Below are 27,488 nucleotides of genomic sequence, written 5' to 3' on the forward strand. Positions count from 1 at the left end.
TATAATGAAAAATAAGTTGTCATTTGTTATAGCCAATGAAATCATCAGACGCAATCCAGCAATGTAGTAGTTTTAAAATTAAAAAAAAAACTCGCTGTCAAAAGAATAGATTTTTACCAATCCCATCTGACTGAAAAATGTAATTGATTATGTTTTAAATACATACTGTATCTTTAAGAAATTTACTGAACACAATGTTTAATTCCTGTAAATATATGCAAGTAGGAAGTGTCTGAGCATGAAATTTAGAGCATTATGTAACTCCTAAAGTTTCCTAATTAACTTCCTCTTTTTTTGAGCAGAAACATTTCTGGACAAACACACAAAGAAATGGCAACTTTCAATAAATGCAAAGTCGTGCTACTGTTGGAATTCAACTGGATTCTATACTATGTTGGTAAGACTTTTTTTTTCCCCCCCAATTTACTGTCTTCTTCACCTGTTTTAAAAGATTCATATGTATTTCTTACAAATAAGATTGAAAATGCAGTGCTCTCATTTGGAACAAGTCTGTAAGATAAGAGGGGCAGGAAAAAATTCTGCTTTGGAGTTAGCCAATTTCTGCTGTCTTCATAAAGTTTCCTAATCAAATGAATATTAATGAAAGATTGTCTTCCAAAGGATTATACAAAATGCCCTCATAACCTATGACCATCAGTCCAAATCCTCTCCCACTTGCATAGCAGACCCCAGATGCAGCAAAATGGCTGCAGGTATGCTCTACGGAGTTGGTAGGAGGAAGTTTCTGAGAATCCAGCACATGGTGTCTGCATCAGCTGCAAGTCACAGAGTTCTGCTCCATAGGGGCATCCTCCAACCCAGTGAACAGTGGGCTTAGGGCAGGGACAGAGAGATTAGCCACTTGGTGGATATACTGTACCAGCCAATCAGTACCTTTCACAGAGTGGGAGTGCAGCAGCTGCTAGGGCTACTGCAGCCTCAAGGAAACAGTTGTGACCATGGGGTGGCTCTGCTGCTGCTTTGTGGCACAGAAAAAAAAGAGAATGCCCTCTCTCTGTTCCTGTGGAACCCCTATGAACTCAACCTGCCTGCATTTGGTCCACCAGGAGCTCGGACAGTACAAAGATGAAGAGTCACATAAGTATCCAGACTAGGGTGACCAGATAGCAAGTGTGAAAAAATCAGGACAAGGGGTGGGGAGTAATAGGCCCCTATATAAGAAAAAGCCCCAAATATTGGGACTGTCCCTATAAAATCAGGACATCTGGTTACCCTAATCCAGACAATATTAAGTAGTAACATTCTATGCTATCCTAACTTTACATTTTTATTGTATTGATTACATACAATACATAATTTATAATAATCCAAATCTGATCAAAGATGAGTCCACTTCAACTTATTTTTTGTTTTGTAGTTTGTTTGCTAAATACTTTCTTGAAAGTAAAACAAAATAGAAAATGGTTTAGCAATCTCATTTCTAGAGTCTCCATTCCAATTATCTAAATTTTAGGTATTTAACCATTACTTTGATAGAATTATTTTGTCATATTTAAGTTTATTAAAGTTATTTATTTCTATAAGGTCTTGGTAAAAAAATGCATTTGTCATAACAGTTATAGTAAGCAAAACTTGTAATTTGCTGGTGATTCAGTTCCTTAACTGAAATTCTCTTTCGTGTTTAACCTTCCCTTGCTTTCCTTTTTCTGTATATTGCTTAATTTTAAAATGTCAGTATCAGCAAGTGGCACTGCTGACCTGTGAAACCCATGATCAGTTAGCAATCACATTCATATTTTCCTATGTATATGAAAAATATTAAATAAAGTTCAAAATAGTATTTGAACCATGAGGCAATCTTCTAAGAAGAAACTTAATGAAAACAACCGAAAGAGATCCCACGGTTGAAATATCACCGCTTTCTCCCTCTTCCCCCCTTTCTAAATTCAAGGTCACATATTTAATTTGCAACATCCCTTACTCTTAAATCCTCTCTCAATCAAGTATGTGTTTATTCTCAACAGGTCATGTTGTAGATACCTGCAAAGTTACCGTAAAACAACACCAATTTAAGGAAGTAGACTACAGTGTCAGCACTGTGAATGTAACATGCAGTTTCTCTGCTTCCGGATGTCATGGCTCCCGTCAAATACTATGGTTTCGCTATAATGATTTTACACATGAGGCTTTGTGTACACCTCAATGCATAGAGAGGTTCCAAGTGATTGAATCACTGTCCGATCATAATGTTTTACTTCAGATCAACAAACTGACTGTAAACGACAGTGCCATTTATATCTGTGGAATAGCATTTTCAGATTCAGATACACACACATCCAAGCAAACCGGGGGAGGAACGATATTGGTGAAAAGAGGTCAGTCACTACTTCCTATGAACAATCGTAAAAGAATACTTTGTTGTTTTCTAAATATTTCTAATTATTTACACTTGCAAAATATGGTATGTTAATAGTTTACTGGAAACCCTGTTGATTTTACTATCAATTTGAACAGCAAATAAGACCCAATGTCATACTCTGGGTATGTGTGTGAAAGTCAAACTGACATGAACCGGAGTTCCAAGTGCAGAATTAAGATCAACTAGGAAGATACTTTGTTAACAAAGCTAAAAATCAGCAACTTTGTATGGTTTACTAACCAGATGCTGTACTATCATGTAATGTAAGTGACCCTTCAGAGATGTTCTATAGTAATCCAGGAGATTGGATGCTGTATTTTCCTTTTTGTTAACTGTCAAAACTGAACATACAAATACTCCATGTCAAGCTTCATGGAGGGTTTTGGGACTGGCACACAATAAATCATACACCAACAGTAATAGTCACAAACAAGTAAATGGCTTCTGTTGAGAAACTGCCATATTCAGGAGGGACTGTGTCTAGCAGACAGAGCAGGATTCTGGGACTCTGGGCTGATTCTCTGCCACTGATTCATTGTGTGAACTTGAGCAAATCATTTTACTTTGGTGTCTTTAGTATCTCCACCTATGTAACAGGGATAAAGATATTCACAGGGATGAGGAGGCTTAATTAACTAAATTTCTGGTTACATGTGCTTCAATAACAAGCTCTAGAAATATGTACAAAAGTTAAAAAAAACAAAACCCTAACTAATGGACTCTCTCTCCCCTAACCGAGTTCCATACTCTCCCTACATTCACCCCACCACTCACACTGCTAACATCTGAACAAACACATGAGCCTTCTTCATACTTGTTACTTAAAAGTTAGATTTTAGACCAGAAGAGGGCTATGGTGGGAAGAAAACAAAATCCCAAATCAAGGGCTCTCCAGTCCCCAGCTGTTTGAGTCTAGTGACCCTTATCAAGTGAGTTCCTCAGATGAAAGTGGTTATAATACAAATATTATTCTTACTAAGAATATGATCAAAATAGAACAGGTTCCCATTATTCTAACAATTTTTTATTATGACTAAAGGGTCTGAGAAGTACAGCACTGAAGAATACATCCCCATGATAGTCCTCTCATCTTTGCTGTTTCTATACAGCACTGCCATACTTGCAATCTTTATATTCTATAAGGTGGGTTTAATTTTGACTTTTCTTATTTGGTTGTTTTCATTCTGACTTCTCAATAGCTTTAATGTTTTCCTCAGGATCCAAGGGTCATCATGGATTTTAATTACTTTTGCATCACAGACAGCAAACGAGTTTTACAGAGGTTGTGGTTGATGATTACATCTCAGATGCATCTGCAAACTCTCACACATAGATTCAGATTAGATACTCATTACATCTCACACACATCACTTACCGATTTTTTATTTTTTTTTTTTTAAAGAGAGTTTCAAGGGAAAAGCAGCAGAAACCAAACTATCCTTGGAACAATGTACAGCAAGTTTGGTATATATTGCCAGAAGTCACTTTGTAAATGAGACAGACTATCAAAAATATGATAAGATTCAAATATTTTGAAAGAAAAATAGTTATCAAATAAAGAGCATTACTACCAAATACACAGGTTGCAAGCTCCATGGATTAATGTCTATTGGTAAACAAATAATGAAATTTATATAAATGCCAAGTGCAATGAAATTATTTCAAGCAATACTCTTACTTACATAATGAAGTCCTATTCAAAATATTGTAGGATGCATGGAAAAGGGAGTTGGAGGAGGGTTACAGGGTATCCGAAACTTGGAAAAGCTCCCCCAGAACCAGAGAGAGGAGGTGTGCATGTTTAAAATGCACCCAGTTATTGAAGATACTGACATTGGTCTTTATTAAGTAAGTGTGGTGGTTTTTTGTGTGTTTTTGTTTTTAGAACAATCATCAATATTTGGAACCCTTAAATGAACTCGATAAATAATGAGATATCCCTAAATGTTATGAGCAGGCAATACATTTTGCTACAGTGCCTCTTTAGTTATTATTTGGCATGGAGAGCTATGTAAATAAAGTTGACTTTTGTTTTGCAGTCAAAATCCAAACTGGTAAAGAAAACCAGGAAAGGAGATGTGAAAGGAGAGCACCATGTATGTTAATATTCACTTAACTTGTCTTGGGTGTCTTTGATTCATAGATTTTTTGTTTTTTTAAATATAACCTTGAACACATCCGGGGACATTAAATTGGCTAACTGAAGGCTCAGACAAAGGGGTTACTGGGGCTGGTAGTATATAGAGCTCAAACTGTAGATGTAAGTGATTAAGGGCTCCAGTGCTGAAGATTTATAGAAAACTATTTGCTGAATTTAGAGTCGGAGTTTAAAGATGAGACGGTCACCAACACCACCTAGCCACTCCCACACCAACCCCAACAACTAGAATTATATCAAAGTATCACATCCTTCAGGAGACTAGACTGTTATGTGCCACAGGCAGAAAACAGGAGAGACCAAGGTGCACCAATGCCCAAGTCCCCTATAATGGCAGGGAACTGATTAAGTAAGATATGCCCAGATGATCTAGCAAGTGACCTCTGCCCCAAGCTTTAAAGTTTCTGTTCATCGGTCCTTTTTGGCTAATTGGACAGTGAGAACTATGCTAAGGGCCACCTCCAACAGGCAACTTCCTGTCTTAAGTGATGGCTTTTCAGTAACATCAAGATTACAAGTAAACCATGTTTGAACTATAGTTAAAAAGCCAACCTCTGCCATGCAACTGATTTTTCCTGGTCCCTTGGATGGTGGCTTTGGCTTTAGATGGGTTCCACCATACTTAAATCCTATTTAGAATATATACTGCAACACCCTCTTGGAAAAAAAAAAATCCACAAGTTAAAGAAGGAATTTAACTCGACAGTAAAAAATCATTACTGTTCTACAGCCAGGGCCCCTTTGGCCACGAAACTTACTGTTTTGAAGTTGTGGTGACATCTTGATTAAATTTTAAAAAGTTTAAAAAAAAAAAATTAGCAAAGATATATCGTAGAGGCAAGTGCACTTTTCCAAATCTGTCTCTATTGTAAAATTGTTGTTAACCACATTTTAACCACTGCAGAAAAATACGAGTGGGCGAACAGTTTGTCGAGCAATTGTACAAGAACTGTACAAGAAGAGATATGCTGAAGACCATCATCAGCCTGTAAGTAATGAGTAACATGAAAAGGGGGTTTCCAAAATCTTGTGGCTATTTATTGTAGTTCATTGTATGTGGAAAAAATGGAGAAGCAAATTTCAGAACTATATTACATTTTCTACAGAACTAGACTTCTTCGCTGTCTGAGTGTCAGGATTGGCAAGATTTAGTCCTGAACCAGCAATAGCTTTTCTATACTTACAATGCTAAAAGTTTCAGAAGTCCAATACTGTGCATCCCAGCAGGGTTAAACTGGGATCTACATACTGTTGCGGAGTGGAGATACCCCTCTTTCCAAAGGGATTCTGAACTCATTTTATGTCTGAGAAGGCCTGAGATGCCAGCCTTTAAAGCCATGACATATTTTAGGTATAGAAAAGCATTGCAGTTCACTTTGGAGGCATTTTAATTTCATTTTAATTTCTCTCCCCCTCTGAGCGCTGAATAGTTGGACCCATGGTAATGAAGGCACATGGCTTTACAAGTGGAGAGTTTCAAAAAGTTACAATAAAAAGTTTTTTAAAAACCTCAAACATTCCTAAAACACTTATTGTAATATACGCAACATATACAGAATACTTCATGGTATTGTATCACAGAATGAAAGTTATTTCATCCTCCCAAATTTATAACAACATTTTTTAACCAAATCATAGTGTATTTTGCATATGCCATGTAAGTTACAGGAAAACTATTGTAGAAAAACTCACACTTTCAAGTTAAGAAAACTACTCTTGAATCTACACTGCACAAGCAAAACAGCTCTTTTCTTATTCTAATCAGTGAGCAGAACATACACTTCCCAGATGAAGTACAAAAATGAAATAGGCATTCAGCACTGACAGGTCAAAAACACTTGCCCTCCCATAAAGCCTGTATTTCAATATTCTTACCCCTGACAGTTTTCCACTATAACTGCCCTCCATAAAGCCATCAAGCCCCTACTGATGTAATCCAGGACCTGGCAGATGTGGGCATACACATAATGTAAACATGACTGTCCTGCTGACTCTCTGTGCTCCCCTGGGAGCTGTATTCAGGGTAGTCAACAGTGAACGAAAAAGGTTAAGAATCCTGCAGATGCCACAGGTATGAAGGCATCTGGATAACGGACAGAAGGAAGAGGGAAGTATTCTTCAGCAGTAGCAAAGGAAAGGAAGTTTGCCCCACTGAGGAAATCTTTTTAGAAAGCGAACTATTACACAAACATTGTAACCTTTTACAATATATATTTATATTTTTTTTTGCAGGAGTGTTTGGAACCAGATGACACCATCTATCAAAACAGATGATAAAATTCAAAGTACACCACATACTCAAGATCCTTTATGTGAAATACAACTGAACATGTCTGAGACTTCAAAAATTAATTTTCTAAAAGAGTCGTACCTTGCTAAAAAAAATGAATCCTCACTGAGCAGTGCTTTTTTTTTTTAAAGTGTTTTGCAAATAGATCAAATACAAATGACAGTATTCCAGCTAAAGTGTGAATATTAATTATTACAGTCCTATGTTTAACATTACCAAGCCCTCTACCTCTGAAAAATAAAAATATTGTAAAAGGACTTTATTTTCCATTGAACAACTACTACTTCATGGAAATTTTCATATTTAGGGTTAGTTCTACACATAATTTTTTTTTTTAATTTCTTTTGTGAATTTAATGCTTCTGAAAGGTTTGTGATAGGCACAAAAAGAAAATGATGCCTTGAGGTCAAATTCTGCTCTCACTTACGTTGGTGTAAATCAGCTATAACTACCACTGATGTCAATAGTAACTCAGGATTTACACCAGAGTAAGAGGAGAATCTGGCTGGCCGTACACAGAACAGGTACAAAAAATAGGCAATATAAAAGCATACACACTAATGTAATGTCAAAACTGATCCAGAGGGACCGTATGGCGGGTTAGGAAGGTAGCTTAGTCTACATGTCAATCCAAGGACTGCTCTTCTTTCAATGTTTATATGTATATGTGTTATGCAGACAGTATCCCCAAGTGCTAGCCAGAAGCAGTCCCTCATTCCCCATTAGAATGACACCGAGTCTCTACAAGGGCATGAAGGGCGTTCCATGAACCCTCTCCTCCTTCCCTTTGTGCATCTGCACAGAACTGGATATAACTTAGACTGTGGGACTACAGTCACGCTTCACCAGTTCTCACTTAGCTAATCTGCACACCTCAAGAATCTTACAAGATACCTGCTGGTCTCACCCATCCTTTCAGCAAAGAGTTAATTGTGTCCCGTAGTGAGGCCTCATCTAACATTTTGCAACTTAAGAACACTGGAACTGCCAGACTGGAGCAAAGCAGAGATCTGTCTAGTCCAGTGTCGCCTACATAGGCAAGTACCAAATATTTCACAGGAAGGTATAAAAATGCACAAAAATCCACATTACATAATGGACAAATATAGAGCAACATGTCTAATAAACTTTCTTCCTAATCCCAAGCAATTAATGGCTAGCTGCTTCTCTCTTCAAGCATGGTATCTTATACATTTTTATTCTAGTAACTAAAGTTATTCTTATTTTTTATAAATATCAAAACCTTTTTTAAACCCTAAGCTTTTTGCCTCAATGATACACATAGAAGTGAGTTTCACAGATTAATTAGATAAGAAAGCATTTCTTTATAACACTCATTACAAAATACCTACTAGTGAAGTATAAATATTAAAGTACAAATGAACAGAGTACGTTTTGTAATGCAGTATGATTAACTTATTAGTAAGATTTCTGCTTGTCAATTCATAAAATTTTGAACTCCACAATAACTTTGTGTTAGGGTGAATTAGTGAGGTTTTATGTACTTTGGAAAATAAAAACAAAGGTGTATTTCTCTCAAACTCTTTGGTAATAACTTGTGAATAAGCTCTAGATGTCATTGCAATTCCAGAAACATTTGAAAGAACAAAGTAATATTTCTTTTGTTTCTTATAGTTTTATAAGAACATTTGTTTCGGTCATTTAAAAAAATTAAGAACAAGGAAACAGAGGCTGTGTCAAGCATAGCAGAGTATAATTCTCATTAACAGTATAGTTAAATTATTCCATTTTCAGGCTCCAATCGTGCAATTGGATCCACACATAGGCTGACCCATTTGCTTACACATATAAGCTCTGAATCAGAGTTCATATCTGTAAAATAATAAAAGACTTTTCTAAAAGGGGTTTAAAACTCTTTAGTACAGTAATTGAAATACATGCTTTCTAGGATCTTCCACATGTTCCGAGTGTTTGTTCTTGTTTACAATGTACATATAGTGAATTCATTCTTTGCCTCTTTTAACATATCTTGTAAAATAATAAAAAGCTTTGATATCTTAACTACAACATTTAGAACACTACTTGGTCTGACACAGAGCTTTTTGCATGACATACAATGTCATCCCAGTCTTGCACTGGAGAGTAGGTTAGACAGTTCAATGGGGAGAGTTTTAGTGGAGTATCTTCTGCTGATATTGATTTAAAATTTTCTATAAAAAGTTGTGTATGGGTCCAGAGTTCTGGACAGCCAGATTTACAAAATGGAATGAAAAAATCTTTGGAATGTGGGGAACCACCACTACATATAGTGGTGACCCCAGTCTATCATAATGGCATCTCTCTTTAAACAGAACCATAGACATCCGAGTGAATCAAATGGTACAATGTTATTTGAAATGAAGTTAATCACATCAATTAAGGAAGTCAGATTCTTATTTTGTGTTTGACATTTTAACTCAACTAAACATGTACAATGACATGATTCAAAATATTGACCTGGCCAGGATGGGACAGGGGATCGGATTGACATTTAAGTGATTATATAGTTTATGGTTAGTTTGCCTCTTAAAATAGACAGTTAAATTGAAATTTAAGTCTAATTCTATTTTAAAGACCAGCTTTACATTAAAGCCATTGTTCTTTGTCTACTCTGCAAAAGTCCTAAGAATCTAGTGGTCCTGTCTGGTGCTTGCCTGATTTGATTATCTGAAACCACATATATAAGAGATTCTTCTTTCATCTGGATTTAGTAAGAGGTTTGTGGTTATTTAATTGCTGAAAAGAAGGAAGGCATTTCTTGTTAGAAGTTTGTAACAACTTGGAACAGGTTTTGTCCTAGCAGTTTGCATAATCTGAAGGTACCAAATTCAACTTTTAGAACATAAAGGTCAAAATTAATCAAATGCAATGGCTGCTTCACTATTACCATCTCCATTCCCCCAAGCAAAAAAAGTGCTCTTTACTTATTTGCTATTGGTCAATGTCTCATCAGAAATTGCTTTTAATACAATTAAAATATATTGAGAACCAGGCATGTTCAAAACTTAGAGACAGATAATTACTTCTTTAAAAATATCCAGATGTACATATACACCAATGGAGATATCCACTTTCAGATAGACAAAACTGGAATATCAAAGTGCTGCTGATAGCCAGTCTATAGCAGTGGGTAACAAACATGCTGGATCTGTTTCACGATAAATAAAGGGTTCCCAAACTTGGATCGCGGCTTGTTCAGGGTAAGCCCCTGGTGGGCCACAAGACACTTTGTTTACTTAAGCATCTGCAGGTACAGCCGCTCGCAGCTCCCAGTGGCCATGGTTTGCTGTTCCCGGCCAATGGGAGCTACAGGAAGTGGTGCGGGCCGGCCCACCGCTTCCTGCGGCTCCCATGGGCTGGGAACGGCGAACCACGGCCACTGGGAGCTGCGAGCGTCCGTACCTGCAGATGCTCAGGTAAACAAAGTGTCTCGCGGCCCGCCAGGGGCTTACCCTGAACAAGCTGTGAATCAAGTTTGGGAACTTGAGATAGACACTGCATAACTGGAGCAGCCTTCACTGATAAGGGCTTACCAAAGCTATCTTGACACACCACCCTGCAGGTCACACAAGACCATCAGGGAAAGCATTGTGATCTGATCTGAGATTAGAGAAAAGCAGCAACAACAAAGCAAGGGAAATGGAGCTGTCTGAAACAAAATGTCTCATTTGCCACTGGTCACCAGCACAAGCAAAGCTTCTTTCTGGTTTACAAGATGCCATACAGAAGATTCTAACAAGAAATGTCTTGAAGTTCCATATGCAGAGAACATGTTTTCAAGTCCTAGTGTCTTATTAGTCCAATAGCCAATTCTCCTTCCACTAGATACTAGGGGATTGAACCATGAGAAAGTAAAAGTGGATTCCTCAGATTTCTCTCTCTGTTTCTCCACCATCTGTTATGCTAGAAAGCTGCATTAAGTTTTTTTCAATATTGTTACCTAACATGATGCAGGACTCGGAAAGAAAAAGACAGGAAAGCAGGTCCTGGATGGATCAGTGATTGCAAAACAGAGAAATTAAACTTAAGTGTATAATTATAAGGTACACAAGAAACAAGATAATATACAATCACTACATATCACAGACTTTGCTTATATTGTTTCAGTGTAGAATATAAAAGACACTGTTACACAGGCAGAACTGTATTTTACTATTACCTTGACTCTTATAGAAAATTTAGGACAGGAAGAAAATCTTTTCCATATTAAACAGAATAAGAAATTGTATCCAGATATGTTTGAAACATTGTATAGGTTCGTTAAAAAAAATCCAGATTGGGACTCCTAACAGGGGCTGGATTTTTAGAAGTGCTGAACACCCATCCTCTGAAAAATCAGGCCCCAGAACTAAGGCACATAAAACCACTAGTAACTTTTAAAGATTTAGGCCATGATGCTCATGATACTCATTGAGGAAGAAACCAGATATATTTGAAAAGTGCTCTCAGATTCTTCTCCAAAACTTAGACAAAGGGATAAAAGTTAATGATCAAACGTGAACTCCAAAAGAGATGTGCTGGATCATTTAATATAGAGTAAAACAAACATAATCAGGTATTTATATATATCAGTAATTCTGTTTTAATTACTACTCACTCCGATGAATTTCTTGATGCAACTGAAGTCACTGACACTGAAGTATAGCGCCGTAAATAGTTTGATCCTAGCTACCCAAGAGACATCTCACCCTATGCACTACTGCACAGCAAAGATCAGTTAAGGTACTCTTGTTCACAGTATCTAGATCTGGATATCTGGGATTGCTTGGACCATGAATTCAGTGGAGGTCCCTTGTCTGAAATTTGCTTCCCGCATTGCTCCAACAGAGCCCAAGTATGAGAGCCTTCAGGATATGGTATAGGACCCATACATTTGCTCAGTCTTTCACTGATGGTAGTGAAAGGAGGGGGGAGGGGCAGTGAACAGTTTCAGTCCAAGTGCGGCCATCTACTTACAGTATATGTTTTATGTACAATTCTAGGAATTTTGAACACGCAATTAAGAGATATTGATCAGCACATTTTAAGTCTGATAAATATAAAGTTATTTTAGACAGTATTAATTCACAACACTATAACCTAAAACACCTTTCCCCTATGATCCCAAGTATCTTTTAATCTGTATCTACTTACCATTTTCCACATATGGATGAAAAGGCAAAACTAGTGCAAGAATGACTCTGCCTCTAGTTGGCTCCAATACACTTCTAATATCTTTTAATACAGTCAGTGGCTGATCACAGCGATCAAGCAAATTCAAGCAGCTGATAACGTCATACTGGAATCCTGTGTTCTGCCATTCATTTATACCGAGCACTCTAAAGAGAGAGAGAGAGAGAGATGGAAAGTGTTACAGTTAAACAACTGCAGGCTGAGTGCAGAGTTCTCAGTACACAGCCTGCCTATAGCAATTAGGAGAAGGAGATAATTCCCTACAACTGAGGCTGACCTTACCTTTATCAGACACTCTCTTTATACTGACAGGTTTCAGAGTAGCAGCTGTGTTAGTCTGTATCCGCAAAAAGAAAAGGAGTATACTGAGAGCACATAGGGCTTGTCTGCATGGGGGACTTAGTTCGCACTGAGGGGATACGTATTGCACACCAACCAGTGTAAGCCACACTAAGAGCATGCAGATGGGGTTGCTTTGCCCTCTTTTAATTTGCATCATTGTGTGTACACAGCAGGAGCTGGATGTGTATTAAGCATGCAGTATACTGTGTGCATTCTGGGATTTTTCTTGCTGAGCATTGTGAGATGCATAGCAGAAACCAGGGGAATTCTGGGACGTGGGGGGGGGGGGGGGTCAAACTCCAAAAATCCCATGCTTTTACTTCTTCCATTCCATACTTCCCCTCTTTCTGGGTGGGCTAGCACCATTTTTGAATCACTGTCAGCCAGCATGGATTCAAGAATGCGGTGCATTGCTTTGCTAGTACCTGCAATTTGCAAAACACACAGAAACTGTTTGTGCTCTATCTGAACTCTCAGAGCCAGGTAGCTTCAGTTTTGGAAGCCAACAGCAGCACCTGCAGTAACACCAGCAGGTGGAGAAGGATGATGACGATAATGACGACACTGAGGAAGAAGAGGTTACTTACCTGGTACAGTAAATGAGTTCTTCGAGATGTGTCCCACTATGGATGCTCCACTTGAGGTACTCATGTGCCTTTGATCAGTTTTTTTCAGCAGCAATGCTTGTTTGGTCCACACATGTGCCCTAGCCATCCTCATGCCCATACTGAGGATATAGGTCGGCATGGCACATTAGCAGCTGCACAGCAGAAGAGGATGCAGCCAGAAACCCAATTTAGAAAGTCTAGGTGGACACTGGTGTTACTTTAGCTCTCTGTGATAGAGAATAATAGTCTTGGAGAAATTCTAAAAGGCTAGGTCCTCTCCAAATAGTAAACTAGCACCCTCTAACGTCTAAAGTATGAAGGGCAGCATCCTCCCTAGTCTGATGGGATTTAGAGTGGAAAAAAGTGGATGAAAAGTCTGATATGTAAATTGGAGACTATTTTGGGTAGAAACCGTGGGTGGTTGGAGGCATACGTTATCCTTGAAGACCATATAAGGCAGATCAGCCATCAAAGCCCCTAATTCACCAACTCTTTGAGTGGAGGTAATTGCCACTAGAAGGGCTGTTTTCATGGAAAGGTTTAGAAATGTACACGTAGCTAGCAGCTAAAAGGGAGTTTTCATCAGAGAATTAAGAACTAAGTTCAAATCTCAGGCTGGGATGGGCTCTCCGACATTTAGGAAGAGGTTTGATAATTCTTCGATGAATCTCTAAGTTGCAGAATGAGCAAATACCAAAAAACCTTCCACAGGAGAATGAAAAGTTGTGATGGCCTCTAGGTGGACCTTAATGGAGCTTTAACAAAAGACCTCCTTTCTTTAGAGTGAACAGGAATTCCAGGACCTCCAAGATGGCTGAGTCAACAAGAGATAGGGCAAAGGTAGGCGTAACAGTGGTAAAATCTCTTCCATTTCTGAAGGTAAATTTTCCTGGTGGGTTCCTTTCTGCTGTTCAAAAAGACTTCTTGAATCTCTCTGAAGCAAGGGAGTTCTAATCCTGAGACCTATCTAGGTACCAAGGCTTGAGCTGGAGAACATCCAACTTGGGATAATGAACGTTTCCCGAATCCTGAGGGAGAAGGCTGAATGTCAGCAGGAGATTGATGGCTGGCTGGGATGAGAAGTGAATGAGGTAAGGAAACCATACTAGTTTTGGCCAGGTTGGTGCAATCAAAATTACTGTGGCTTTGTTCTGTTCTGTTTTGTTTAGAACTCTGAGGATCAGAGTTGGAGGGAAGGCATATAAGGAGACTCTTTGACCAAGAGAGGAGAAAGGCATCCCCCATTTAATGGCAACCAAGATCTCCCCTTGGCAGAATTCACACATTTCCTGTTGGCAGCAGTGGCTGAAAGATTTATGTTCAGAAGACCCATACTCTGACAGATTTTTCTTACTTGGGCTCTATTGAGTTCCCACGCATGATCTTGGGTGAAGTGTCTACTGACGTAGTTGGCAATAGTGTTTTGGAGTCCAGGCAAATAAACTGCCAAGATAAGGATACATTGAGCTATGCATTAGTTCCATAACTTGATTGCCTTTGAGCAGTGTGTGTGGGGGGGTGGCAGTGGGGGGGAATCTAGCACCCCTTTGTCAATTTATGTGGTACATACTCAACTTGTTGTCTGTCATTATATGGAGCGATTGACCTATCATGGAGAAGAAGTGCTAGCAAGTATATCATATTGTTCTGAGCTTCAGAATGTTGATATGTAGGGTAGACTCCTGGGCAGACCATCTTCCCTGGATAGTGTGGCCCCATAGAAGAGCTCCCCATCCCAGGAGGGATGCGTCCAAAACCATTGTGAAAATGGGAGGAGGAAGACTGAAATGAACCCCTGAGCAAATGTAGTCCAGATTCTTCAATTAGTAGAGAGAGCTAGCACACAGCTAGGAATACAGAACAACTTGTTTAGACTGTCTCTGTTGGGAATATGAGCTGCCCTGAGCCAGGCTTGGAAGAAGCATAGATATCAGCCTGTGTGCAATGTGACAAAGGTACATACTGCCATGTGCCAGAGGGGCTGCAGGCACAATCTGTCAGTGACCTGTGGGCTCATTTGGACTCATGCTATTTAGTGTGTCAGAGTGAGAAACCTGTCCTCTTGGTGGTAGGCTCCGGAAGTCATGGCACTGAGAGTGGCCCCTATGAACTCTATCAACTTTAGAGGTAAGAGGGAAGACTGTGCAGTGTTGAGTTGAAAGATGAGCATGTAGAAGAGAGACATAGCTTTCTTTGCAGTGGTTCGAACTTTGATGTAGGAATGCCACTTGAGATATTTGTTGAAATGAGGAAGATAATTACTTCCCATTGGTTAAGCTGTGTGGTGACTAATACCATAATTTTTGTAAATATTTGGTAGTAGTAGGGAGTCTGAAAGACAAGACTCAGTACTGATAGTGGTCCTAACACTAGCGGTAGGCATCTCTTCTGAGAGAGATGTATTGTGACACGAAAGTATGTGTCCTGAAGGTAAAGTGTTGCAAAATAGTCCCCCAGATTCATGGACGGAGTGATAGCTGCAAGTGTTACCATGTTTAACCTCTGTATCTTGACAAAGGATTCAGTATTGTGAGATCTAGAAATGCCCTCCCTTCTTTTTGGGAATCAGAAAGGACTTTGAATAGAATCCCCTTCCTGTGTACTGAGTGGGGACTGGTTCCATGGCCCCTATGCAGGAGGGAGAGAACCTCTTGTCTCAGGAGAGGTTTGTGAGATGTGTCCCTGAAAAAAAGAGAGATGGAGAAGAGGGGGTCAAGGGGGCTATGGAGTGGAAGTGGATGGAGTAGCCCGATGTTATAACCTCCAAAACTCATCTGTTGGAGGTAATCTGCTCCCATGAGGTGTGAAAAAGGGAGAGATGATCCCCAAAAGGTGGGAGGAAGGAAAGGGCAAGATAATTCAGCATCAAATCCAGATCATGGAGGTGTTTGAGGCTCTTGACTGAGACATCAAAACAAGCACTATGTAGATGGTGGCTGTTGCATCGATTCAAGTTCAGCTGTTGAGAATTTTTCCCTCTGCCTTCTGGGTTTCTTTTTAGGCAGCTACTAGGCCTTATGGTAGATGGACAACTGAGCTGGGTGGGATCTCAACTGTCTGAGACTAACAATCTCCTCTTGTTTGCAGGATGCAATATGCCCAGTGAACGAAGGGTCACCCTGAAATCCTTCAGAGAATGCACAGACTCACCTGTGGATTCATTAAATAATTGAAGACCATCGAAGGGGAGATCCTCTACAGTGTTTTGGACTTCACGCAGAAATCCTGATGTCTGCAGCCATGAGGCTTGACACATAACTACAGCTGTGGAGATGCAGCAGTGTCAGTGTCGACAGAGACCCATAAAGCTGTTCTGGCTAGGAGCTGTCATTCCACAATAATGGCCTGAAATTGCTCTTGTGAAAGGTGTTCAATACAGGAAATAAATTTCATATAATTAAGATAGTTGTATTTTTCCAAGATCACCTGATAATCACCAATTCTGCACTGCAGGATGGCAGAGGAATAGCTCTTATGATCTAAGCACTTGTGATCCTTATGTGAAGCCTCTGAATGGTGCTGCCTCCACAACCAAGGAGTTAGGGGTACGGTAGGAAAATAACAATTCTGAACCCCTCGTCTGAACATACTACTTTCTGTCTGCCCTCTTGTTGGGGCGGGGGGAAGTGGGGTAGAGTACAGTCTGCTAAACTGTCTTGGCAGATTCGAACAATGCCTCATTTATGTGGAGAATCACATGGCCAAAGATGGTGTAGAAAGAATGTCCAACAACTTAAGCTGTGTCTCTTTGAATTCTTCCAGCAATATTTGAAGAGCGTCTGCCACTTTCTTCATCAAGTCTTGAGACTGTTTGAAGTTGTCCACAGTAGATAGAGGGGGCATAACAGCTTCATCCAGGGAGGATGAGGAAACATTTGTCTGAGCAGTAGCAACCTCACCAGCCCTAGTCTCTTGCTCTTCAAACTTCTCCTGAAGTGGGAAGAGGATATTGGGGAGTACTGACCCTGCCATTCCCCATAAGCACTGGGTATCTCGGAGAATTGCTGGCAGTATAAGAACATAAGAACAGCCATACTGGGGTAGACCAAAGGTCCATCCAGCCCAGTATGCTGTCTTCCGACAGTGGCCAATGCCAGGTGCCCCAGAGGGAATGAACAGGACAGGTAAACACCAAGTGATCAATCCACCGTTGCCCATTCCCAGCTTGTGGTAAACAGAAACTAGAGACATCATATCTGCCCATCCTGGCTAATAGCTATTGATGGACCTATCCTCCATGAACTTATCTAGTTCTTTTTTTGAACACTTTTATAGTCTTGGCCTTCACAACATCCTCTGGCAAGGAATTCCACAGACTGACTGTGCATTGTGTGAAAAAATACTTCATTTTCATAGAATCCTAGAATCATAGAACTGGAAGGGACCTCAAGAGGTCATCTAGTCCAGTCCCCTGCATTCAAGGCAGGACTAAGTATTATCTATACCATCCTTGACAGATTTGTCCAACCTGCTCTTAAAAATCCCCAATGATGGAGATTCCACAACCTCCAAAGGCAATTTATCCCAGTGCTTAATCACTCTGACAGTTACAAAGTTTTTCCTAATGTCCAACCTAAACCGCCCTTGCTGCAATTTAAGCCCATTGCTTCTTGTCCAATCCTCAGAGGTTAAGAAGAACAATTCTTCTCCCTCCCCCTTGTAACAACCTTTTATGTGCCTGAAAACTGTTATGTCCCCTCTCAGTCTTCTTCTCCAGATTAAACAAATCCACTTTTTGCAATCTTCCCTCATAGGTCATGTTTTCTAGACCTTTAATCATTTTTGTTGCTCTTCTCTGGACTTTCTCCAATTTGTTCACATCTTTCCTGAAATGTGGAGCCCAGAACTGGACACAATATTCCAGTTGAGGCCTAATCAGCGTGGAGTAGAGTGGAAGAATTACTTCTCATGTCTTGCTTACAATACTCCTGCTAATACATCCCAGAATGATGTTTGCTTTTTTTTTTTTTTTTTTTTTGCAACAGCATTACACTGTTAACTCATATTTAGCTTGTGATCTACTATGACCCCCAGATCCCTTTCTGCAGTACTCCTTCCTAGGCAGTCATTTCCCAATTTGTATCTGTGCAACTGATTGTTCCTTCCCAAATGGAGTACTTTGCATTTGTCCTCACTGAATTTCATCCTATTTGCTTCAGACCATTTCTCCAGTTTGTCCATCATTTTGAATTTTAATCCTATCCTCCAAAGCACTCGCAACCCCTCCCAGCTTGGTATCGTCCGCAAACTTTACAAGTGTACTCTCTATGCCATTATCCAAATCACCGAAGAAGATATTGAACAGAACTGGACCCAGAACCGATCTCTGCAGGACCCCACTCGTTATGGGGTTATCCAGCATGACTGTGAACCACTGATAACTACTCTCTGGGAATGGTTTTCCAACCAATTATGCACCCACCTTATAGTAGCCCCATCTACGTTGCATTTCCCTAGTTTGTTGATGAGGTCACGCAAGACAGTATCATAACTTTACGAAAGTCTAGATATACCATGTCTACCACTTCCCCCCCAGCCACAAGGCTTGTTACCCTGTCAAAGAAAGCTATGAGGCTGGTTTGACATGATTTGTTCTTGACAAATCCATGCTGACTATTATTTATCATGTTACTGTCTTCTAGATGTTTGCAAATTGCTTAATTATTTGCTCGGTTATTTTTCCAGGTACAGAAATTAATCTGACTAGTATGTAATTCCTCAGGTTGTCCTTATTTCCCTTTTTATAGATTGGCACTCCTTCCTTACTTTCTTCACAACCAGTCATGATTTTATAGACCTCTATCACATTCCCCTTAGTTATCTCTTTTCAAAGCTGAAAAGTCAGTCTTATTAATCGCTCCTCATATGGAAGCCATTCCATACCCCTAATAATTTTTGTTGCCCTTTTCCAATTCCAATATATCTCTTTTCAGATGGGGCGACCACATCTGCACTCAGTATACAAGATGTGGCTGTACCATGGATTTATATAGAGGCAATATGATATTTTCGGTCTTATTATCTATCCCTTTCTTAATGATTCTCAACACTGTTTGCTTTTTTGCCTGCTGCTGCACATTGAGCGGATGTTTTCACAGAACTATCCACAATGACTCCAAGATCTCTTTCTTGAGTGATAACAGCTAATTTAGACCCCATTGTTTTATATGTATAGTTGGGATCATGTTTTCCAATATGCATTACTTAGCATTTATCAACATTGAATTTCATCTGCCATTTTGTTGCCCAGTCACCCAAATTTATGAGATCCTTTTGTCGCTCTTCGCAGTCTGCTTGGGACTTAACTATCTTGAGTAGTTTTGTATCATCTGCAAATTTTGCCACATCACTGTTTACCCCCTTTTTCCAGATCATTTATGAATATGTTAAATAGGACTTATCCCAGTACAGACCCCTGGGGGACACCACTATTTACCTCTCTCCATTCTGAAAACTGACCATTTATTCCTACCCTTTGTTTACTATCTTTTAACCAGTTACCAATCCATGAGAGGACTTTCCCCTCTTATCCCATGACAGCTTACTTTGCTTAAGAGCCTTTGGTGAGGGATCTTGTCAAAGGCTCTCTGAAAATCTAAGTACACTATATCCCCCTTGTGCACATGCTTGCTGACCCCCTCAAAGAAATCTAGTAGATTGGTGAGGCATAATTTCCCTTTACAAAAACCATGCTGACTCTTCCCCAACAAATTATGTTCACCTAGGTGTCTGACAATTTTGTTCTTTACTATAGTATGCAGTCCAGGATCCCAGTGTGGTCATTTGAGAGGCCATATGGGAACAGGGGAGGGATCCAGGATTCATCATACCAAGGAGGATGCTGAGGAAGTTGGGGCCTTGTGAGCCTTGAAGTATCCCTTGATGGAGTAAGCTCAGGAGAGTCTAGTCTAGACAGATAATCATAAGAGCCCTGAACAGATATTTGAGAGTCTGAAGAGCTCTCATCTACAAAGTCTAATGGAGGAGGAGATGAAGGAGGAGTGATGGTTTGTCTCTCCGTACGCATGAGTAAAAGGGTATTAGGCAGTACTGGTGATAGGCAAGGTACCAAAGATAGCAGAAGTCTAACTGAGTTCAATAAAAGGACATTCAGATTTACAGGAGATTAACAAATCCCTGGAAAATCTGAACTCCTGCAGCATCAGGTGAGGTTGCACAGGAACCTGGTGAACTGTGAATGTAGAGGCCTGCAGCACCGAGGGCAGCGCATATGGTGCTGATATTTGCTGCTCTGTTGGTCAACATATTAAATATGCTGCAGGCAGTACTGACTTCTTTGGTGCAGAGCCCATAGAACCTCGGTCATGCTTCTTTGGTACTGATCAATGGGTACCTTGTGATTTAGATGAGCTCAAGGACTTCAATTTAGTGCTCTTGGCTTGGGATCTCCAATACTGCAGATCTCTTAGAGCTGTGTTTTTTCTGAGGAGATTTAGTACTCCTCTAGATAGAAGTCTTTCCTGCGTCACTTGCAGGTCTGCCAGAGGCTGACAGAGCACTGTGGTCGCTTAGAGGCTGCTATACCGGGGGCAGGCGTTGGGCTCTGTAGTGGCATGACAACTAAAAATCTTGTCCAGCTCCTCAAGAAATAGGAAGATTGAAGAGACAGCACTGGATTTTCTGTTCTATCTTTGTAACATTTGCTTTAGCTGTTTGGTTTTTATATGGCACTGAAAGGCGTTCCAGCTGTGACCCTTTTTGGCAATCTGTTTGGAGATCTCCTTGAAGAGTTTCTTATTGCTGTGGCTTGTCACAAGAGCTACTTGCACTGTTGATTGTCCTCAAATGGTGAGGAGATCAAGGACTACACCACGGTTACAAGCAGCTGCTTGAGGAATGTTGTACAACTTCTGGATAATATCACATTAATACTGATACATTTGAATCCAGCAGCAAATGAGCAAATTCTGGCCCTGGTCAAGTTTTTTAAACAGAAGAGGGGACATCTGGTCAATTTGACCCCAGAGCAGCGAAGGGTACACAGGTAAACAGGCAGGTGGATCACAGATGCCCACAAAGCAGTGGGATAGCAGGTGGAGGACTGCCAAAGTACTCCACAGCAGCATGGCGTCCACACAAACAGTCCACACTAACTCAATTTGCAACAAACTTTGTACACTTTGCAAGAGGACTGCAAAATTCACACCATACAGGGGGTTAGTGCGCTTTAAGCATTTGCAACATGTGTATGCAAGCTTTTTCCATCCATACTAACTCGAGTTCGTACGAACTAAAACCCAAGTGTAGCCATGCCTATAGATATGGTCTTTCCACTCCTCTAGGCAAGACAGAATTAACATTCTCCCAGCCAACCACTGGACAGCTTTATATACCCCACCACAGAAACATCTGAGTTTGGACCTTCTTTGGAATTACTACATAAAAATATTTACAGAAATGTGATACCCTGGTATTAAATTTGATACAATTTGGAGAAATAGCAAAGCTCAAGTGTCACAGTAGCTACATCTTGGTCTCCTCTCAGTCTCTGAGAGTGCGACCCTTCAGGTGTTAGGCCTCTTGCATTCACCTGTTCTGGGGTGGAACCTCACACTTCCCCCATTCTTTAGACTGGCTCCTGAGATATAGTCCCTTGTGCACTAACTGATTACTCAGCAGGCCTGACTGGATTCGGCTACCTGCAAGACTTCCTTTCAAGAGCTGTGATTAGAGTTCCACAAAGCAACACTTTCAAAACAAAACAGTGTTTAATCTCAACACTACAAACAAAGCACAACAACAAAAGCAAACACAGCACAACAGTCTTTAAAACAACAAAAAGTCTACACGCATAACTGTCTCACCTAAAGCTTAGATGTGCCTCACTTATCCAGACACTTCCACTTCTCAGAATTGGGGTTCAGTCTGTTTCCCTGAAATCCCTGTCTCTCTCATGTCTCAGAGCTGTCCATTTATCAGTTCCAAAGCTCTTTGCCAGTCTATATCTCTTGAACCTGTTTCTTTTTGTCACCCTGCATCTCTTATGCACCCCATTGTGGGGGTCAGGATAGACTTTAAAGCCGTTGTTCTCTGCATTGTATTGATAAATGGTGTTTGTCTGCCTTCCTGTCTATGTGCAGGTCAGCTCATGCCTCAACTATCATCCCCTGAAATCATATAGCAAGCAAGACAATAATAAAATAGATGGAACACATAATAGTCATAAAATATTACAGGCAGTTGCTACGTCCTTCACATCAAGTATTACATCAAGTCAACCTATGTAGTACAATACCTGTATTTCTTTTTCTGAAGCTGCCATATCATAGTTTCAGACAACTCAGTGGCATAGATTTCTTCAAAGTGAGGACTCATGACTTTAGTGACCTCTCCATCTCCAGCCCCTAAATCGAGAAGTCTGTGGGATTTCCACTCTGGGTTTATTTTGAGTAGTCTCTGAAATTGTTCTGGTGAAAATACAAACATTGAGCCTCTTCCCAGCAACCTGAAATGTAAAGATGGCAGTGTCTGATTTTGTGCAAACTTAAACAGGGAAGACTTTAAATTCTCGATGCTCCTATTGCACTCTGTAAATTATTTCAAACAAGTAACAGATAAGGTCCCTGCTCAGAGGAATATGCAATCTAATTTAGACAAATGCAATGCGCAGGTTGAAAGATCAAACAACAAATGCATGCAGATAGCATTGGTGTGGGCTTTACGAAGAAATCTGATGGGCAGAGGGAAGTCATTTGGTTCCTGGAAAGAGGGATGCAGTTCTAAGAGAAGGGAGTCATACAAAAAAGGGACAAAGCCAAGAGTGGGAAGAAGAGACAAAGCCCAAATCCTGCTCTTTGTACTTGCATGAGATGACTCTCTGGCTTCAACAGGCAACTGACCTCATGTGAGCACAGCAAGTGGGATTTGGCCCTGAAGGACCCAATAAGAGGAAATAGGAGGTGAAAGCAGAGATGTAGGTAGGCACAAAGCATGAAGAATTTTATGTGGAAATGGAAAGGAAGCCCGTGAAGAAATGTGAAAAGCAGGCAGGGTAACATGTTTGGAACAGTGGGAGAGAAAAAGGATTATTTTTAGAACTGTATGATGTAGTGACTCAACTTCAGTGGTCGAGGCTGCTATATGAAGCTCCTATATGTGACAGAAAAGGATGTGGAATAGAAAATGAGCAATTCATTAAGGAACTGGCTGCAGGTGACAATTGGATTCTCTACAGATCATGTCAATGACATCTCCACCTGTGACTGTTTGAAGAGTATATATTGTAAGATTACAGCTGTTGTGACAGAAGTTCAGAGGATGAAAGAGTTAGGACAGCAGATGGGGAAGAAAGAATTGGTCAGTAACAGATGCAAGGGGGAATAAAGAATATTATTTCTGTCTACCTTGAGGTATGAAGTCAAACTTAGGAAAGACAATGACTAGTACAAATAGGCCATAGCAGTATAGAGATTTATGATCAAGAGCAAGGGCAGGGAAACTAAAGAGAATAAGCAGCAAAGATGATGTAACAGGATGATGGGTGAGAAAGAAGTCACCCAGGAAAGGTAGAATTTATTAGTAATGGATACACACTGAATTAAGTGAAATAGAAGAAACCATCAGTCAAATTTCTAGCACAGAGGATAAGGGGGGGATGTTAAATATAGAGTACAGCCCATATAAGCAGAGCCCTCTTGCAGTACATTTATATCAGTCTACACTGTATAATTGGCTCATGGCTATTGTTCCTAAAGTCACTGTGAGGTGTCATTCAAAGCACTAGAAAGCGTTTGAGAAAAAGAAAGATGGGGGAGAAAGGAAAAAGGGGAGACCAAAGGGACCTATATATAAAGCTACAAGTAACTAAGAACTCCACAGGAAAGCTCACATGAACATCTGGTTGGAAAATAAGGTGAAAGATAATTTTTCTAGCCATAGTAGCCAGACACTATTCTCAGATCATACTGTGTAGCCAAACAAGGGAAGTTTAAAAAAAAAAGTCAAGCATGTAGCTATAATAAAATGCATTCTCCACAAAGCATCAGACCTGAGGTGAACTTGGACATATGCCTGATTGTGGTGGAGTGGGATGGGGAAGGGAAGAGATTGTAATAGTAAGGGAATTTTTGTATGGTCTGCAGAAATGAGGATACCAAATGAACAGCCTTCAGAATCTGGAATTTGGGTTCACTGTGTAATTTTATGTCCATCTGAAGCCAATCAAGGAAGAGACCAACAGAATAATATTGGCCAAGTTTGTCTGTTTAATAAGCTTCTCTTCACTCACTCTCTCTCCCCCAAAGTCCTAGCCAAGATACCCACCAGTCAAGCTTGACATCTTGTTTGGGATGGGTTCCTTGACTGCCCAGAAACAAAATGATACACAAATAGATTTTATATTTTAAAGCACGTGTTCCCAAACTGGGGGTCGGGATCCCTGAGGGGGGTCATGAGGTTATTACATGGGGGGTTGCGAGCTGCCCCAAACCCTGCTTTGCCGACAGAATTTATAATGGTGTTAAATATATTAAAAAGTGTTTTTAATTTATAAAGGGGGCGGGGGGTTGCATTCAGAGGGTTGTTATGTGAAAGGGGTCACAAGTACAAAAGTTTGAAAACCACTGTTTTAAGGGTTAGAAGATAGCATTGAATATTGTGCTGACCAATTTTACAAGCCTAAGTGTACCACAAAAGCTTTAATATAGATTTAGGCCTCCAAGCATCCCATGTGGTGTATAAAATTAAATTATCAAAACATCACTTTTTCGGTTTGAATTTGTTTCATCATCAAGTTAGTTAATAAAAAATGTTAAATAATAAAGTTGAAATCAAAATGAATTTAAACAAAATGTTTCAATTGACTAGATCTGAAGGTTTTTGGGTGGTGGTGTTTTTTTACACTATCAATTCATAAAAGTTTGAGATTTTGACTTTTGTCCCGATTCAGGAGAGGAAAATTATTTTAAATCTCAAAAATTCTCACGGGACAAAATTTTTTTCCCCACTGAGCCCTAGTGGACACCCAAAAAGACTGATTTCCAGAGTGGGGTTTGAGGCTAAGCCCATGGCCCTGTGGTAACTGTTCCACATTGTATTATGCACGAAATCTAGGCTAGGTTTCTGTATCTTGTCTCTTGCTCCATTCCTAGTAGAACTACAGAGGCAATGCACGCAGCCTTGAAAGGAAAGTGGAAGGAGAATTTTCAAATGCTCTGCAGCAATCTCACCAATAAATGCAGGAGCTATTGTCATGGGTTGTGCTGCAGAGATGGTTTCATTCAACCATCTTCAACTAGAATAGTCACCACCACATATGCTCGCTAGAGACGGGAAGGTAAGTAAAAATAGTGGGGGGAAATAACTGTTGAAGCACGAGGAGGGCACCCCCACTCCATGGTAAATTTGGGAGGAAACGGAGAAAAAGTAGCCCTTATGTTCTAATTTAGAGTCCCATGATCTTCTTTTGCCAATTTTTTTTTTTAAATAGGAGGTAGGATTCTTTATAATTTAAAAAGGTACAGGCTTTTCTGACCTGCTAGATATTTACATTTTTCTTTTATCACAGCCTAACTGAAATTAGTAAAATGTCACTGAATACATAGATCAAATAATTTACATAAAGGTAGTTTAGATGCATTTGACAGAATGAAGAAAATGAAGCTAAGTGTATCTTGGCAAAGACCTGATTACTCTCTGCATGGCGGGGCATCAAGTGGCAGGACGGAGCACCTGGAAATCCAAATCCAGAGTTTTCTTATCCTATCTTCGTTTACAAAAAACTGAACTAGTACCACCTTTTCACTTACCCATTGATAGATGTCCTAGACATAAACAGGCTAAAAACTGAGGACACGAAAGAGTGATAGAGCTGGATAAAGAGCCAGCCTGATTTCTCAATGCTGTTGTTTAAGAAGATCTGTGTTCCCTGGTCAAGGTAACTCTGGACAAAGATAGGCTGAAGGGATTCACACAACTGCTCTGTGTTGCACATGTACCACTACAGAGAAAGAAAGGAACAACATTTTAAAACTTAAGCAATAAAAAACAGTAGTTCAAAAAATAATGAAAATCATATCTGACCAATATCAAGCTGTTCTATAAATAAATTTAGGAACTCTATAGACTAATAAATTCAAGATGAATTTAGATTTGGATTGTAATCAAACGCAGGCAGACTAATCTTGAAGAAATAATACTTTAAAACTGCATTTTACATAGTACTCTGGACAGTTATTTCACAAAGTATCTTCTATAAAAACAGCTGAATGATTAGACTCCAATGGGTAACTTTCATTTTCTAACTCAATCACTCAGCCCTTCATGGGGCCTCCTACCAAACGGAATTCAGGAATACACCCGCAATGCCTTCCCTGGAAAGAAAATAAAGTATCTAATCTATATTGCAAGCCAATACCCTTCCTCTCTCCACTGACTCTATATGTTACCTTTGAACACTCCTTGCAAAACTGACAGTTTCCTGCTATTCTGGTACCAACAAGTTGGTCCACAAATCTTGCTAAATGACTACTGCTATGCTATACAGCTTCTTCCTGACATCACTATTAAAAACACTAAATAGATAGGTAAGTTTTGCCATGCAAAGCAAACATTAGCATCAGGTAAATGGCAGCACTATCCTTTCAGCCTGGTGGACAAATGAAATATGGATAGGAGAGCTCCTCTCATCATGTGCTATTTAACAACAATCATTTCCACACAAACTGTATAAGACATTTCTAGTTGCAACCAGGGCATTGCTTCTCTGCTTCAGTGACATCTCTGACTGTATTCTCGATTTTTGCCTTCCACTATTAAATTAACAATCACTGATTTATTTCCCCACTACTTCTGCTCATTCTTCCATGCCATTAAATATTTATCACCTACACATCCACTGGCTCTTTACACCTTACCATGCAATTCCATCCTTGCTAATTACTAGCTATTTTGTATTATTCTTCTTGTCCTCCATTCCTACTTGAGTCCTCCAATGCTGTCTTTGCTCTAAACCTTATTTCTCATACTTCCCTGTTAATAATTAAGATGAATGTAGCCAAAAAAAAAAAAAGCCTGCTAAATAGGTCATTTGCACAGTCTAGCCAGGACCTGCTATGAGCGAAGTAGAACCATTAATAAAAGACCTCAAGACAGCAGTTGTTTAGAGGTAGTGCACCACCAAACCCAGGGAACCCTGGGTTTGAATGCTGAACTAAATCCAGCTTCTTGTGCCAGCAGGAACAGGCAGCGCTGCAAGACAGTGCTCTCAGATGTGAAAGTGAACCTCATTTACTGATCACCACCACCACCACCTTCCAGCCAATTAGGATCAGCATTATGTCTAGAGAGAGCACAGTTCAGCTTGATCATGATTCCAGTTGCACAAGCCTAGGGAAAATGGGGAGATGGGAGTGACAGAGGAAGGGAGCAGCATCAGGGAGAGATTAAATAAAGGAGGCGTGCTTTTCAGTCCCTCCTGCTCAGCTTTATCCCAGCTCTTTCTTGGGCCCCAATTTCATGGCTCAACCCTGACTGCACAGAAGAACTCCATTCTACAAGAAAGAGGACTCAGTGGGCTGG

General features: G+C 39.9%; 2 protein-coding genes across 4 annotated transcripts in view; one reads left to right on the forward strand and one right to left on the reverse strand.

The window, feature by feature from the left end:
• Positions 1–27,488, reverse strand: part of METTL9 (methyltransferase like 9) — a 40,296-nt gene that overhangs the window by 1,440 nt on the left and 11,368 nt on the right. For both annotated transcript variants that reach the window (XM_037911729.2, XM_037911730.2), the window contains exons 2-4: positions 25,718–25,908; positions 22,207–22,416; positions 11,962–12,146 (exon numbers count right to left, since the gene is read on the reverse strand). In XM_037911729.2, coding sequence (XP_037767657.1) covers positions 11,962–12,146; positions 22,207–22,416; positions 25,718–25,908 — 586 coding nt within the window. The remainder of the gene's footprint in view (positions 1–11,961; positions 12,147–22,206; positions 22,417–25,717; positions 25,909–27,488) is intronic.
• IGSF6 (immunoglobulin superfamily member 6) lies at positions 271–8,850 on the forward strand. Of its 2 annotated transcripts, XM_007060628.4 has the most exons (6): positions 271–397; positions 1,986–2,336; positions 3,420–3,523; positions 4,420–4,476; positions 5,443–5,526; positions 6,771–8,850. In XM_007060628.4, the coding sequence occupies exons 1-6, from the start codon at positions 331–333 to the stop codon at positions 6,810–6,812; spliced, it is 705 nt and encodes a 234-aa protein (XP_007060690.1). In that variant the 5' UTR covers positions 271–330; the 3' UTR covers positions 6,813–8,850. The 2 variants fall into 2 exon arrangements, with proteins under 2 accessions (XP_007060690.1, XP_037767659.1); XM_037911731.2 differs by lacking the exons at positions 5,443–5,526; positions 6,771–8,850 and having other exon boundaries at positions 4,092–4,476.

Source organism: Chelonia mydas, chromosome 10 (genome assembly GCF_015237465.2).
Source record: "Chelonia mydas isolate rCheMyd1 chromosome 10, rCheMyd1.pri.v2, whole genome shotgun sequence".
NCBI classification, from domain to species: Eukaryota; Metazoa; Chordata; order Testudines; family Cheloniidae; genus Chelonia; species Chelonia mydas.

What these genes read in the sequence shown, in the direction of transcription:
- IGSF6 (XM_007060628.4), top strand. Translation starts at nt 331, where the DNA reads ATGGCAACTTTCAATAAATGCAAAGTCGTGCTACTGTTGGAATTCAAC. An exon ending in AACGATATTGGTGAAAAGAG is followed by an intron (nt 2,337 to 3,419) that starts GTCAGTCACTAC and finishes TTATGACTAAAG; the next exon opens with GGTCTGAGAAGTACAGCACT. An exon ending in CTGAAGACCATCATCAGCCT is followed by an intron (nt 5,527 to 6,770) that starts GTAAGTAATGAG and finishes TTTTTTTTGCAG; the next exon opens with GAGTGTTTGGAACCAGATGA.